Raw genomic sequence first — 15645 nt, forward strand, 5'->3', positions numbered from 1 at the left:
TCTCTGGAAACGTTAAGTTTACTACTGTTGAAATGTTTCCTTCTCAAGAGATCTATTATCTATGTCTATTTCTGCATGTTCTGGCTAAAAGTCCCTTGTTTATATTTTATTGGAGTAAGTGTTAATTGAATGCTCTAATCCTTTTACATATATAATTAGCACCAAATCATTATTCTTTGTAGGAAATGTAAGAATGTAATAATACATTATTAGGACATTAAAGGTGTAGACCCATAGAATGAAGTTCTTTCTGAACTTAAACCTTTGATGAGGATGTGCTCATGTAAATACTTACAGAATTTATGTAGGTGTCCCTTATAAAAAAAATGCATTGTTCCCTGTTTCATTTGGGGTTTCCAACCCTCATTTTAATACAATTAGCAAACAAATAAAAAAAAATGTGAATAAAAACAGACATGGACAAGTACAAAAAACAAAATTCTGTCTTTACTTCAGAGTTCAGTACCTTTCCCTTCCCCACCCGGTGTGAGACTCACTGGTCCCTGCAGGTTCCACCATGAGGCGCCAGAGCAGAGCAAGAGCACAGCACAGATACCAGTACGAAACCAAAAAAGAACAGCTGAGAGAGCAAGAAAAATAAAGGCAACTTGGACATTGAATAAAGAAAAGGTAAAGAGACGGAGGGGAGAATAGTTATAAACACATTTTACAATGACAGAAATGTGAAGAATGGGTATCGTTCGCTCTTAAGTTATTTGGTCTACTTCAAGGCCTCCTGCAGCGCAGAGGTCAGAATATAAACAGATCTGATATTTACTGCATTGGTTCACATGCAACTCCGTCCCAGATTATTAATTTTTTTAATTTTATTTTTTAAAGTACTATGCACATACTTGCTTTGCCAACACCATACAAAAGCACTGACTTCACAATTCATGTGTACTGCAGAGATAAAAAGAAACTGTTGACTCCAATGTACTGGATAAAAACCAAAAATTCATACTGTAGACAACCAAGACACATACGTTTAACTTATTATTTTGTTCATTGGTCAACTCTGTAGCACGTTCACAACTGATGCAAGTTCCAGAAAATTGATTTGTCCTCATTATTTACAACTAATCAGCACCGAGTACCAAACGACGGATGTACGCGGTCAAAGTGTGTGTGTGTGTACAAGGAGGAGAAACTGACTAAAGAATTTTAAAAGATATGTTTTCACCCCCAATCCTTTTTTTTGTTGTCAAAAAACACTTAACTTTAACGCAGCAATACACTGTAGTTTTTTGATTTTCTTTCCCTTGCCTGCAGTAAAAAGACAAAGCGATAGGCAATTGAAAAAATTAATCATTTTGATGGAAAATAATGCTGTGATCTACACAAGACCCTTTTAGATTTTCAGGCACTCTTTCAATAATTTGTCTCTATTTTGAAGATTTTACATACATCATGTTTCTCTTAATTACAGCCAAGAAACATTAGAGAATAACGCAGAGAATAACTTGAGCCATTGCATCAATACAAAAGAGGGGAATATTTGAACTCTGTTTGCCGACTGACGTGGGTTTGAAATGTCATCACACTCCTGCGGTGCACAAGTGTGGCGAGTCAGTCACAAAGTGTGTGAGGTAGTGTGTTGGTGTCAGTGCTTTGCTGGTTGGCAGTCTAGATGTCTGAAGGACTGTGTAGTTTAACATTCATCATGTTTTTGACTCGTTTTGAGGGGGAAGGGAAGAAAAATCATTTTCCAAGAGTCACTCAAAGTGTTGTATTTAAGCATGGGTGTCTCTCTGTAGCGAACAAGTAAAGGGCTAGTCAAGAGAAAGTTGGGAGACTTTCTGACACGTCAGTCAGGTCAAAGCAAAGAATGTCTATTTGTTCCTACGCGATGCACCTCCACGCAGCCCCTCTGTCATCCACCCCTCAACTCTCATTAGCCGCCACCAGCTGGCCTAATCCCTGGCGCACAAACACGGCCTGGATGTCCTTGGTCTTGATGCAGAAGTCACAGGCCCAAACGGCAGCGCTCTCCCGTGTCAGCAGCCCGTACGCTGGCTCCGTCAGCCCTGTGCAGTCACGGTGGAACCAGCGTTGGCACGACGCCTCGCAAAGGATGGCGTCCTGATCGTCGTGCACCTCTGCCATGCAGAGGCCGCAAGGGAAGACCATCCCGGGGCCCCCGAGTTTTCCGGGGCCAGAGCCAGGGCCTGTGGAGGGGGCAGCCGGGCCGGGGGGCAGCGGAGACTGGGTGTTTGGGGTCGAAGTGGAGTTGGAGGGGGGATTTGGGTTGCTGCCAGGGGTGTTGCCTCCGTTGTTGGTCATGCTGTTCTGACCTGCGTTGGGGGCCGCATTTGACATGGGACCGCCAGCACCCGGAGTGTTGTTCTGCTGGTTGTACGGAGTGGAGCCAGGGGCAGAATTAGGTGGGGTGGATTGCTGCTGCTGCTGGGTAGAGTTGTTTGAGTTGGGGGTGTTTGTGTTGCTGGGGGGCTGTAGCTGACTGGGTGGTGGATGCTGTGGCTGGCCTGATCCATTCAGGGGACCAGTAGGTGAGGAGTTGGGGTTAGGCTGCTGCGGTGCTGAGGGAGGCTGACCAGGTGCATTGGAATTGGGCTGCTGGACGTCAGGGTGGCCAGGAAAGCCTCCTCCTGGTTGTGGGGGCCCGGAATTAGAAGGAGGGCCAGGAGTGGTATTATTAGGAGGGGGGCCGTTAGGATTCATGCTAAGCTGCTGTTGTTGTTGCTGCTGCTGCTGCTGCTGCTGCTGTTGTTGTTGTTGTTGCTGCTGCTGCTGCTGTTGCTGCTGCTGTTGCTGCTGTTGCTGTTGTTGTTGTTGTTGTTGTTGTTGTTGCTGCTGTTGTTGTTGCTGCTGCTGAGGCCCAGGACCTCCTCCACCAAAGTTTTTTACATCCTCGTTGCCAGGCCCTGGCGGACTGGGGCCAGGGTAGGGGCCATCCTGCGAAGGAGGGAACTGTCCTTGGGGGGGCATACCCGGTAACCCACCCACCATGTTGCCTCCGGGGCCACCGCTCATGCCACCCATCATGTTCATCCCAGGACCCATGCCTCCTCCCATGGGAGGCAGGGGGCCATGTGGGGGCCCCCTGGGACCTCCGCCACCAGGTAACGGCGGGCTGTTGAATGGGTGTCCACCCTGTCCGTGTTGCTGCTGCGGAGGCATGCCAAACCGAGGGTGGGGCGGCCCCCCTCCCCCAGGGCCTCCCATAGACCCTGGAGACAACATGGGATTGAATCCTGGCCCCGGATGCATGGGTGGGCTAAAGTTGGGTGGCATGTTGAACTGAGAAGGGCCACCAGGGGGAAAGCCACCACCCCCTCCTCCCCCGCTGCCGCCCCCACCACCACCTCCAAAGCCAGGCATTCCTCCAAAGCCTAGCTGGTGGTGGGGGCCAGCGTTGGACGGAGGTCCAAACGGCAGCCTCCGTCCAGGTTGTCCGCCCCCTGGTCCTGCCGGGCCCCCCATGAAGCCCATGCCCATTCTGCCCCCACCGACATACCCACCTCCTCCGCCTGGGCTGGGAAGAAATGGAGCACCACTTGGTCCACCGGCCCCACTGGGTCGGGATAGGGGCCCAAAGTCATCGTCGAAGGGGTTGGAGGCAACCAGGTGGTCCACCATGGGGGTGGGAGGGGGTGCAAACTCTGTAAGGTGAGAGAATCCTGCCGCCTGAAACAAAGAGGAGAATAAAAATACAGCATACGATTTTAATTACTTTTCTGACCTCTTTGCAGCCTTCGTGGTCCACTTATCACATAAAGTATCAATATAATTAAGTATTAAAAATTACCTGGTTGGTGGATTTCCTTGCCTTCTTCTTCTCCGGGCTCTTCATCTGTGAAGCTGAAATATTAAAATATGGAGGGAGGGGGTGGAAAGGGGGAAAATGTAACATTAGACATAACACAAATGGGTTTCCATGCAATTGGTCCACCACCAATCAAGCGCACCATCCCATTTGGATTGGCCAATACCCCTGAGTGACAGAGCGGAAGCAGCTTTAGACCTAGGGCCTCTTTTTCAAGTCCAACAGTTGAGATGGATTCAATGATGGGACATAGACGGGCATGAGGACAAGGTGCTGAGCATCCAAACATCCAGGCGCTTCAATCGCCACGGTTATGAAGCCTTGAATCGCAAAAGACCCAGGCAGACCAAATGAGCCCGGCGGGCGGGAAGGAGGCCGCAGACAGAGGCTGAAGAAGTAAAGTCAATGAGGGAAGACAGGAGAGACGAGGACATGAGAGCGAGGAAACGGGAGTTGAAGGAACATTTATAGCAAAGTAGACGTGAACCCCCGTTCACAGATCCACTCTGTGAGAAAGACAGCCACCACCGGGAACAGTCGTGATGTTTACACATGGGGGGATGAGGGAGGGTTAGGGATCTGCTAACAGCACCAGTGCAGCGCAGAAATGGATGATGCCAGGTCTGATCTGGGAGATGGGTGAAATTTGTTCCTACCTTTGCTCCGTTTTCCTTGTCCCGCCAGTAGTCTCCCCGATTCGGCAGCCATTAGTTAATATGACTGTCGGTGAAGTGGCATATCACCGTTCATGTGCAAGAAAAAAAAAGTTAAAAATGACGACGTCCTGAAAGGCTACGAGCCAAGTGTGTGGAATGTGCCTTCAGGATATATCAATCACGTTTAAATGGTTATCATCAAAGCAGTTAGTAGCACGTATGTTATACTGTAACGCCGGCCCAGGTCTGCAAACTACGTCGCTGCTGCAACGCCACGGTGTCTGTCACGCCGGGATTTGGTCACCAAATAAACGAAGGGTAAAACTCAGCCGGTTCACGTTATTTAGCACGAGTTCGTCTCGTTGCAAAACAGACTGCTGCTAGCGGAGTGAAACTGGTTGCTCGTTACCTGGCCCGACTGCCAGTACAAGGAAGTTACACAGCACCCCCCCCCCCCCCCCTCTATAAATGATCACTTACAGATGTGTAGCAAAGAAGTCCACCGGCTAGCTAACGCAAGCTAGTTTCTAACTCGGCTAACCAGCTAGCCACGTTACTCAATGTGGCTTGCTAGCAGCGTTGAGATTTTCCCCAGTAGCGGCAAGACTGGAACATTAATCCGAAAACTGTGATTGACCTCTCAATTTGTCATTTGTGAAAATGTGCTCTCAATTCCACTTATCACAGCATTTATAACATTAAGCAATTGATCATGTTTTGAAAACTGTTGTTTACTATGCTAACATTAGCTGGCTAGCTAACGTTAGCATGCCACTGAAGATAGCTAGCCATCTTGCAGACTGTCTTGGAAGCAAACTGTACCCTTTCTCCGTTGCTTGTTCTGATGTCCTTTAAATTGAAACTCTCTGGTGTGTCATTGCCAGAAACCAGTCCTCACTCGGGTGTGTGCTTGTTGATCCACCATTCAACTATAATTCATTCAAAAACGCAAATTTTGCCATAATTATCATGGCCTACTCTCGCCACCGGACAAAGAGGGACAAGCAGGAGTATCGCGCAACATGGAAGGTTACATCTCATCATAAACATGGGGGAGTCCGCATGTATGCTTTGTGAAATTAAAAAGCATTAAAACCGAAAATCATTGAAATAGAGGGTTTGTTGTATAGCATACTTTATTTAATTGTTATTTTATAAGAAACATATTTGTATCACTTTCGTCAATAGCCGTTTTCTAAATGTATAGTTTGGCCGTCATACCTTTCACTGGTATAAGTGGAGCAGCTCAGAACAGACCATTTCCTAACGATAGCCAAATTATAGGAATGAATATTAATTGTATAGCCAATTCAACGGATTATGAAGTGACAGTATGATTGGTATTTCATTAACACCCAACATAACTATTACCAACATAACTATTATTTTTCAATTTTAGTAATTCATTCGGGGGGGTTGCAACAAAAAGTGAACATTAGATTTAAAAAGTTAGCATTAATCGATTAAAGCTTATTTGAGCCGATGTTTGAAAATTTCTGAGACTGATCAAAACATATCACTATGCCAACATGTAATAGGGCCAATACACATGTTTACCTTTTTCTTAACAGCCATTTAGTTGTATTGATCTCTCATATTGCTGCAGTTGAAACATAATCTACATAAATTATAAAGCGAAACAAGGAGGAATGTGTCATTATCCTTGTTGAAGACGTCTGAAGTAGAATCATTTATACTAAGATTGTGTCTTATTAAAAGCCTATCGCCGCCCACCCGGTCCTGCCTCCCCTCCTAACTTCAGATACCCCCTCCCCTCTATACCCGAGGCGCAGCCAGGAGCCCCATTGCGACTGTAGAAGGTTGTGAAAGACCAGATAAGCCACTCTGGGAATGGGACCACAAATCAGAAGCAAGAAGAACTTTGCCTGCTTTCGGGTGCTCACACTCCGAAGACATATTTTCATCCAACGGGGATGAACTATTCCTCCGCAGAATAAGCAACAGGTGTAGGACAATCACAAATGGGATAAAGTTTGTTTTGGGTTCTTTATTTTGCCAAATAGGCATGGTAAGTTTGTACTTATACTTTTCTTTGAATCGATGGTTTAAGAATATAACAATTGGCTTTTTGAAAACATTCATGTTTTGAACTGAGGTGTGGAGACCCGTCTGCTCTAGAATAAAGCAACGGAAGTCTTTTGTTAGAAAGGCTGAGATTTCTAAAGCCGCGTCTCTGGAGCCCCGTGGTGTATGGCGCAAAAAGGCGTCGGGAGCAAGCACGGAGCTTTATCGGTTCCCGTCCCAGGTCGCGATGGCAAAGTGGTTCAAGGAGTTCCCCATCAATCTGAAGAATGGCGCTGACAGGATCCGCTCAGCCTCCGAGTCGGGCTCACAACCTAAAGCCACTAAAACCGGGCCTGTGGCCAGCATCGGTACCAAAACAGCTGGCTCCAAAACGGGCCATCGCAAAAACACATCTGGCGACCACACGGGCGGAGGAGTCGGGTCCCTCCTGTCCGGAAGAAACCGAAAGAACTCCGAGTTGAGTCGAAACGGAACCATCTCCCTGAAAGATGGGAAGGTTTGGGAGAACTTCCTGTCTGGGAAAAGTCGCAAGAACTCCAAAGCGGAGCCGGCGGTCGAGGAGCCGCACAGACCTCTGAAAAGCTCCCAGTCCGCCAACGGGTTCATCAACCGGCTGATCAGAGTGGACAAGCAGGACAAAACCCCCAACTTCAACAGCGCCACCATCACCAATCACCAAGTGGCCCCTGAAGCGGAGAAACCAGCGCAGTGCAAGTCCGAGGCGGTGAGTGTGCGATCCAAGCGAGTTCTGATGTTGATATCACAAGGGCCCCTTATTGGCTTTTCCCCTTAAATTCAATGTTGAGTATTTATATTACATGCAGGCCATTTACATATTCATATTACATTTCAGAAGGAAATATTGGACCAATAAGCCTTATTTATTTGAAAAATACAGAGATGACTACTTTCCAACAATGATATGATGTTTTTTTTCGGTAGACTACAAATGAAAACTCCATAAAGCATAGCTATATTTACCCCTTACTCAAAATATGAGCTATAATAAAATTGTATTAATTCCGTAATTTACTGCTCCTTGATACTATACTCAACTTTATCATTTCCAGTTAAAATATTTTTCACTCTGCATTGCTTGCTGTTTGCTTAGCGGCTCTGGATTATTATTACAAAATCTATCTGATGTTGTTATCAACTAATAACACACAATTTGGAGGTTTAAGCGGTCCGGCAGCACATGAAGTACAGTCACCTCCACATTTAATCACTAAATAAGCAACAGTTATGGGCCATTCACCATTACATCTATACATTTACTTGTTATCAGAATTCCACCACTGGGAAAAAATGTTGTTAATGATACCCTAAACATGGCAAAGTATTTATTCTGTCAAATACATTTTGTAGCTATTTGTTGCTTTGGTTGCTCATCTTACCCATGCAAAACGTTTTCCTATTTCTACAGTGTGATTACTATTTTCCGTAAGTTAACCACAGCTTATTGATTGTTGGAATATGATAATAAATCTATTTATTTATGTATTTTAATTGAATCTCTGGTAGCATTAATAGCGGCACATATAGTGTCATCAATCCTGTTGGACCCAGTTCAAGCTGTGAAAGTTGATATTATCGTTCCAGTTTATCTCGCCCCTTTTGTCTCCACCGTACCCTTTGTGTCCCCTCCTCCCTGCATGTCCTTCTTTCTATCTCTCGGCCTCTTCCTCTCCACGCTTCGCCTTTACACTCGCCGCCCTCCCCTTGGATACAAAGCTGTGGTCAGACATGAGGCCTTAGCTTCCTCTTCTGTATGCTATCTGGCTTCTCTCACCCCTCCCTTTGCTGCCCCTCCCCCCCCCCCCTCTCTCTCACCAAATACGGCCCCCCTGGTGAAGAAGGATATCATGTTATAAAAAGCACTGTGTAATTTGACACTTAGCAGCCAACCCGAGTCCCCTGCGGCTGGCTTTAAAAAAAGAAGGCAGAATGACAGTGAAGTTAGGGGCCGTGATGGTGGAGAGGTGGAGAGGGAAATAGACACACAAAAGAGAGGGAGAATATCCCATAGGAAGTTTTATATTTCAGGAAGGGAGCAAATTTCTGTTATCGATCTCCACTGCGCTCACCGGGTTTGATTGTTCCTCTGTCTCGCATTTCCTTGTTATGACAATAAATAATGTGATGTTATTTCCACAAGCGGTGAAAGTGTAACAAGCTGTTACCTCTGTGAAGCAGTCTGTGTTCATGGTGCTGTAAACAACCTGTCGAGCATCTGCTACTCTATTAAAACACCAGCGAATGCCAACATTTCTTCAGCAACAGGGCCGGGCAAGTGATAAGCGAGAGACGACCTCACATTATATGGACGCCATTGTCTCCCAGCCAGTGGCTTGCAAAACAAACAAGAAGTTATATGGCACCGATGAGATGACAAGACCACCGATTGTAAACGGTTGTAAACAGACCGACATGAATGTGAAGAGGGTGGGACTTACAACCACGAGGGCCTCTTAAGACAAGATGACGAGTCAAGTGTTCTTCTGATCTTTTTTGTCTGACGTCGACCATCATTTAAAATACAGTTGGAATAATGATTTGATCGGTTGGTCGTAATTTACCTGGCACCTGTTTTGACAAAAGGAGGATGTTCTGTCTTTCTGTGGCCAAAATGCAATTATTCTTTAGGTTTGGTAGTTTGGTTTAGCGAAGACTTTTGGTATCTATAGAAAATAATAATTATTTTTTAAGAAAATGATCAGTAGATGATTTGATTTAAAATAGTTATTAGCTGTAGCCTTGTTTGTAACGGCAAGATATATATAAATGGATATAAAAAAACAGTGATTCAGAAATCGTGGACCCCTTCGTGTGCAGATGTTTATTTAGGACTTTTAGACATCATGTCAAGCTATTGCAGCCCTAGTTGGGGAATCCCCATTCCCACCTGGCACATTTTCAGCCCCCCACCGGTTTTATGTCGAATGAAGAATTGTGATTCCCTGCTTTTTTTTGTTATCCAGGTAATCATCCTTGAGGACTACGCCGACCCCTTTGACGCTCAGAAGACCCGAGAGCAAAGGGAGGCAGAGAGGGTGGGGGAGAACGATGGGTACATGGAGCCTTACGACGCCCAGCAAATGATAACCGGTGAGACGTTCATCCACGCACTCCTCCTGACTCCTCCAATGTCGGTCGGCTGTGACGCCGATAATTCATTCAGCGACTGAATCGCAGAATCCGTGCGGCTGACGTTTCCACGCGTCCCCCCCCCCCCCTGAGAGAATGAATCCTATTTGCAATCTCTGCAGGCCGAGCAGCGGGAGCACAAACCCGCGCCCCCCCCACCTAGTACTCTACTCACCCCTCGGGGTTTGGTTGTGCTGCGTTTCGGACAATGGGTGCAGTTTCCTGACCCTGCTTCCTTTTTCCTGTGTCTGTTTCCTTGTACTATTCTCTAAAAAGGAAGTTGGCCCACCTCCCCCCCCCCTTCTCGCCTCTTCTCGGACACGGCTCTATGTAGCCCCCTATATGGACCTGTCTGACCATTTATCAAAACTTCCCAGCATCTAGGAAGACTGGTGATCCGTCAGCCAAAAACATGCCCGACCTTTCATTCCATCACTCCATTGTTCTGACTAGAAGGGTTACACAATAGCCTGCTGTGCACGAGAATGGTTTATTGCAGTTCAATCAGTGCCCGTGCTACTTCCAGGCCTCCTCAGAGAAGTCTACAGAGGATGCGATGATGTGACTGAGTCAATTTATGAAGCTTAAATCATTCTGAGGAAGTAAGCAAGAGTCTGATGTCACTGTGGCTTAATAAGCAAAGCGGCTGAGCCACTGAGTAAATGAATCATCCTTTATAAAGGTACAGAGCTAATAAATACCTTACTATGTGTTATTGACCAGTTATAAGAAATTCATTTGTGAGAGATTAGACAGTATAACCACCCCTGAAACAACATTTCCATATAATCCCTTTAGAAGTTATTTACCATGTGATACTGTTTCACCATTCCTAACAGCATGAGAGACAAATGGAAAGGACACGTAGATGAATTTCTGGAGGCTGCGCAGATTTTAATCTTCAATTCTTTGTTTTTTTACCTGCAAGAGATTAGACGCCGGGGGTCCAAGGACCTGCTGAAGGTGTGTGTGGAGGCAGGCGAGGGAACGGGGGAGGACGGTCAGCCCGTCCCTTTACAGATATATGACGTCCCGTACAAGGGCGGGGGTGAAGGGGACAAGGCGGCGGTCACACCGCCCGAACGGGATTCCCGACCCCCCACTGAGTACGAGCTGCTCTGGGAGTGGAGGAAGGAGCCTGTGATCAAAACTCTCTCAGGTACATCAGACATTTTGCACATGGCATCCACCACATGGGGCTTTTCTTTATCTATACAACTTAAATAAACACTTTTCAAAGTAATTAAAAGGCATGCAGTCTCCAGGCTGGCTGCAGTGCTGCTGAACTCATACAACTTTTCCACTTCTCTAACATATCGGTCTGAAGTTTATTTGTTCAAACAAAAAAAACTGCTCTCAGATTCATATTTCATACGTTGCAACAGACCAACCGCATATTGAACCACATCTTGCATGATTCATCAAACCGCTGTCTTCTCATTCTATATTTACGGGAGGCTCTGGCACAAAGTTCTTTCTTTTACTTGAATTTATATCTTCTCTTGTCTCCCCCCCAGCACAGTTTGACAGCCCTGAACACCAAACCAAAGAGGAGACTCCTCACCCCACTCTCACCCGGCAGCCCCAACATCCGCCGGCTCAGCCTGCGCAGCAGCACCAGCACCTGAGGCAGAAAAGCTGGACGCAGAAGATCCTGCGGTCCTCTCCCACAGCGCCGGCGCCCTCCTGCGCCCTCGACGCAGAGGCCCGCTGCGTCGACCCCTGCCTGCCCCTGGAAAAGCAGAGGTGAGCGGGAGAACGACTTCAACGGAAGTGTTGTGAGAGTTGGCATGTGTCTGCTTATGTGCCTTTCGGATGCTTCTCTCCGGATTGCTGCGATCCCCTCACTCTCGCCCTCTTTCTCAGCTGGTACCATGGCTGTGTGACTCGTCAGGAGGCGGAGTTTCAGCTGCAGCCCTGCAGAGAAGCCAGCTTCCTGGTCAGGAACAGCGAGTCGGACAGCAGCAAGTACTCCATCGCCCTCAAGTGAGTGCAGCGTGAAGGTGCACCGCTGCTGCCTCAAGGGGCTGGAATTGGTTCTGATGACATATTGTGCTTTAAAAGCATTCAGATGTATTTGGTCCAGTTGTAAGCTTAGTTGTACGTTGTTTATGTCATCATTACCGTTTTAAGGTAAAACTAAACATCCTTTCGATGCATAATAGGCTCCCAGCAGTTTTGACAGTGTTGTTTATTCCATCTAAAAGAGATGATCTGGGTTTTCAAATCCCCAGCAAGCCCAAAACAAGCATCACTGACGTGATCGGGATCTGCATGATTCACTGTCAAGTTGACCCAAATTAGAGCAGAGCTAAAGAATGCAGCGTGATAGACTTTGTGGGGACAGATACAAATTCTCTTTTAGAAGAGGAACCGGAAACATCGAGATCAACATATTCATTAGACACACATATCAGAAAACCACCAGGGTCATCGTCATATCTGTCTTCTCTCCTTCCCTGTCCTCCGCGTGACTCAGGACGAGCCAAGGATGCGTCCACATCATTGTGGCCCAGACCAAAGAGAACGGCTACACTCTGGACCAGAGCAGCTGCGTGTTCGCCAACATCCCAGAGGTGGTGCACCACTACTGCTCCCGCCGCTTGCCTTTCGACGGCGCTGAGCACATGACTCTGCTGCATCCAGTGCCTCGCCCCCACTGACGCCACCCGACCCCCACCTTAGGTATACACAAACGAACGCACCCCTCGGGTCTGTAGGGGGCTAAATGTCTCCGAAGGTCAGTCTCAAGCTCACGTCTCTGATAAGTGTGTATTTTAACTGCTCCGTCTCATTTTAGGACTTGACTGCGTGACGCCATTTTGGTTATTTCGGATGACGTTGTTATTTTCATGATCAGGAAACATTTGCAGCTCCCTCTTGGTCTCAGTAGATGCTTCCTTCTGTCTTTCTTTGATCTTCAGCTCTGATGCAAAACATCCCCGCTGCTGTTTTGAATGTGAGGCGAGGAGGCGATTTTAATAATGAAATGTGAGGTGGATTGGGACCAAGACTCGAGCCGCGATGTTTAATTATCCAGTGCGGCTCTGCGTGTGATATCTTTGTCATTATTACTGAGGGAAATTGCCTATGAAGCAGAAGGGACTTCTGACTTTGTGGCCTGTGCTTTCTCTCCCCCTCTGGTGGAGGTGCTGGTACACTACAGCAACACGCCGACACGATGAGGTCTCTTCTTCTGCCCTAATTAACCGGGAAAATCCAAACACAAGCATATTCTCACACTTATGAGGAACAAAGAGCAGCTATCTTAATGTATTCGGCTTGCGGGGTGTTTCTAATTTATGCTGTTATACTTGTTGAGTGTGAAAAAAAACCCTTGAGGAGTTCCTCTGTTTTACTGTGAAGGAGGGAGTTGTTTCCACTGTGTTATCTGCACTGTGAACAGTTCGTGATTCACCCTGATGCAATGTGCTTAACGGCCTTACAATTGTTGGGTCAAAAACTGATACCAAACAAAGTTTTCATCTCAATGGCCCGGTCAATTCTTTTTTAAGGGAATGCTTGCGAAAGAAACCTGCTGATTTTTTTGGGGGGTTCTTTATTTCTACACATCATTTATAGATATAAGTGAATGACCAAAAATAACATTTTTAACTGTAGAAAGTAATTCAGACCTGCGATGCTGTTCTCCCTCAGGGTTTAATGCCCCTTGGTGCTAAGAGGCAGACCACTGAAATAGTGGTTACCATATTATTTTCTCTTGAGTCTTATTTTATTTGTTTAGTCTAACCCAAACATTTGGCCTGCTATGTGTCTATGTAATTTAGAAATCATTTGGACAACTGTGATCTGTAACAAAGCCAAGATGACAATAAAATGTGGTTTAATTAAGGCTCAGTTGTGTATTCATTTCTCTTGTTTTGGAGATCTTCCAGCTTTAAGCAAGGCTCGTTTGTAGTTTTGGCCAGAGCGCTGAAGCACAAGGACACACACCCGCAAGGCATATATCTCCCCTCTTGTTGACTTTCACTCCGTCAGGACCTGTTGTTCAGAAATCGTAAAACAGATTAGAATAAAAGTCTCAGTGTGGGTGGTCCCACGTGGCCTTCTTTCTGACGCCCCGAAAATCCACAGCATGAACAGCAACAGGAGACGGTGTTTGCTGTGAAAGAGAGCGATCAAAGCATCAAACTGCCTCCGCGTCCCAGAGGAAGCGGCCGCTTCACAGACGCTTGCAATGATTGAATGGGAGCACTTTTGTGTTTAACAAATTCTTTAACTACCAGAGCTTGATTTGTGCTTTCGGTGGTTTGGTATTTGGTTTGGTTTTCATGCTCTAATTAGCTGAAAGGAGAAGGGCTGTTGTGCCAGCTTAGAGTGGAAAGGTCTATTGGGGAGACGAGGATCATGTTGAGGATAAAATATCTCTCCTCTACCTCACTCTGTTGCTGTTACCCGAGGCTGTCCGTCACCTTGACTCTCGGCGAGGACGCCACCGCTGTTTGCTTCTCCGTTTTGGGGGCCAAGACTTTAACTTTTAATTTATGAAGGCAAGTGACCCACAGTTTAGATTTCAGAGATAACTTTCAGTGGGCTGGATGCAGGTGGCTGTTGAGAGACACTTTCACCTGCTTTGCTGCAAACAAATGATCAGCTATCAAGTAAAAGTGTAGTACTTGTCTGAAATGTGAAAGAAGGCCCCCATTACAAACATAAGTCAAAATGATAAGAAGGTTATGTGTTTTTAAAATGTCAAATCTAATTTAAAAAGTACTATTTGTTAAATAAATGCAGCACGGGAGATGTATAAAGCAAAATAAATGGATACACTGAAGTAAACTGCCAGTGCCTTAAAACCGCCTTTTAGTCAATGTGATGTGTGTGTTTCCATCAAAGCCTGTTCCATCAGAACATGTTCTTGCCATGTCCCTGTAATTCATATGTCTCCTGACTCGTGCGCTGTCATTCAGCCCTTTGGCTGTGCAGCTCGGTTCCATTTTGACCGGGGGCCAAACTTTGCGTCTGCACTAATGAAACAGCTCTGATACCTACGGCATTACTGAAAGCCGCACGACGGCGCACCACCCTGGAGGAAATGAATGGTAGTCCAGAACGCTTCAATCGGGGCGCGTTAAACATTCTCCCCGTTCGCAAAACCGTTGGCCAGAATGCTTGCTTGAGTTGGTACATGCATGCTTACAACAACACGACACACTAGTGCAACCAGCTAGACATCTGCGGCTCCCTGTACGTGCAGGGCTGCATGGCGACTACGGCATGATCTGTGTGGCTGGATGCAAGACCATCAACAGAGGCTTTCACTAGCAGGTCGTAGCCAGAACGCAGCCTGTCTAACAAGGTCCGATTGAAGCGTTCTGCAGGACGTGGTCAGCGACCAGCGGTGGCGTCCGTGGTGGTCTCCCTAAGGTCTTCTATCAAGATGAATTTCATGAACCTGAGGAAAGCGGGCCTTCTCAAATTCTAGCCAAGAGCAAGCTACACCTAGAAAGCATTTTATGGTGATCTCACTGGTACGCCACCCTCCTCTCAGGCTTGCGTAACAGCTGGACGTGATCCCAGCCTGACTCCGCCTGATGGACGTGGCGGCTTGACATCTGGGCGTCGCTTGACCGGCTCCACTGGTAACCGAAGTTTCCCCGTCTTCCTTATCAAAGGCTTCAGGCTCGGTGCCAGCGTCTCTTTTTCTCACACTGCAGACGCTGGCGCGTTTGAGTCTGAGCGGGCTGACCTTGTAAGGTCAGGCGTGTTTTTAGATACTGTTTGCAGGATGTCCTTCGGCCTTTGTTTGTCTAAGTGTGGTTGAAAAAGGCCACGTGACGGAGAATTAAGTAACCGGCCCAGAGCATAACTTCTGCACCTCAGCTACAAGCCCCACATCAGTTGATCCTATTGTATAGAATCAGCACTAGATTTAACATTACATTACATTAACATTACAGGTCATTTAGCAGACGCTTTTATCCAAAGCGACTTACATTACACTTTAGACCCATGGCTTTTTAGATACAACATGTATTCATAGTCACA

General features: G+C 46.6%; 2 protein-coding genes across 4 annotated transcripts; one reads left to right on the forward strand and one right to left on the reverse strand.

Moving 5' to 3' along the window:
* Window positions 1-334: 334 nt before the first annotated feature.
* pygo2 (pygopus homolog 2 (Drosophila)) lies at window positions 335-5482 on the reverse strand. Of its 3 annotated transcripts, none has more exons than XM_078081550.1 (4): window positions 5266-5482; window positions 4444-4507; window positions 3770-3822; window positions 335-3648 (listed from the first exon to the last, which is right to left on the reverse strand). In XM_078081550.1, exons 2-4 carry the CDS (start codon window positions 4493-4495, stop codon window positions 1885-1887), a joined length of 1869 nt encoding a protein of 622 aa, XP_077937676.1. In that variant the 5' UTR covers window positions 4496-4507; window positions 5266-5482; the 3' UTR covers window positions 335-1884. The 3 variants fall into 3 exon arrangements, with proteins under 3 accessions (XP_077937676.1, XP_077937677.1, XP_077937678.1); XM_078081551.1 differs by having other exon boundaries at window positions 4924-5459; XM_078081552.1 differs by lacking the exon at window positions 4444-4507 and having other exon boundaries at window positions 5266-5479.
* Window positions 5483-6203: 721 nt separating this feature from the next.
* LOC120826211 (SH2 domain-containing adapter protein E) lies at window positions 6204-13489 on the forward strand. The gene is made up of 6 exons (XM_040188298.2): window positions 6204-7213; window positions 9471-9597; window positions 10565-10795; window positions 11154-11382; window positions 11503-11622; window positions 12116-13489. The coding sequence occupies exons 1-6, from the start codon at window positions 6716-6718 to the stop codon at window positions 12297-12299; spliced, it is 1389 nt and encodes a 462-aa protein (XP_040044232.2). The 5' UTR covers window positions 6204-6715; the 3' UTR covers window positions 12300-13489.
* The last annotated feature ends 2156 nt before the right edge of the window (window positions 13490-15645 follow it).

This window comes from Gasterosteus aculeatus, chromosome 10 (genome assembly GCF_964276395.1).
Source record: "Gasterosteus aculeatus chromosome 10, fGasAcu3.hap1.1, whole genome shotgun sequence".
NCBI classification, from domain to species: Eukaryota; Metazoa; Chordata; class Actinopteri; order Perciformes; family Gasterosteidae; genus Gasterosteus; species Gasterosteus aculeatus.

Coding starts and splice junctions, on each gene's coding strand:
- pygo2 (XM_078081550.1), bottom strand. CDS start 4,495: ATGGCTGCCGAATCGGGGAGACTACTGGCGGGACAAGGAAAACGGAGC. Junction 3,823..4,443: donor ACAAGGAAAACGGAGCAAAG/GTAGGAACAAAT, acceptor TTAATATTTCAG/CTTCACAGATGAAGAGCCCG. Junction 3,649..3,769: donor CAAGGAAATCCACCAACCAG/GTAATTTTTAAT, acceptor TCTTTGTTTCAG/GCGGCAGGATTCTCTCACCT.
- LOC120826211 (XM_040188298.2), top strand. CDS start 6,716: ATGGCAAAGTGGTTCAAGGAGTTCCCCATCAATCTGAAGAATGGCGCT. Junction 10,796..11,153: donor TGTGATCAAAACTCTCTCAG/GTACATCAGACA, acceptor TCTCCCCCCCAG/CACAGTTTGACAGCCCTGAA. Junction 11,623..12,115: donor AAGTACTCCATCGCCCTCAA/GTGAGTGCAGCG, acceptor CGCGTGACTCAG/GACGAGCCAAGGATGCGTCC.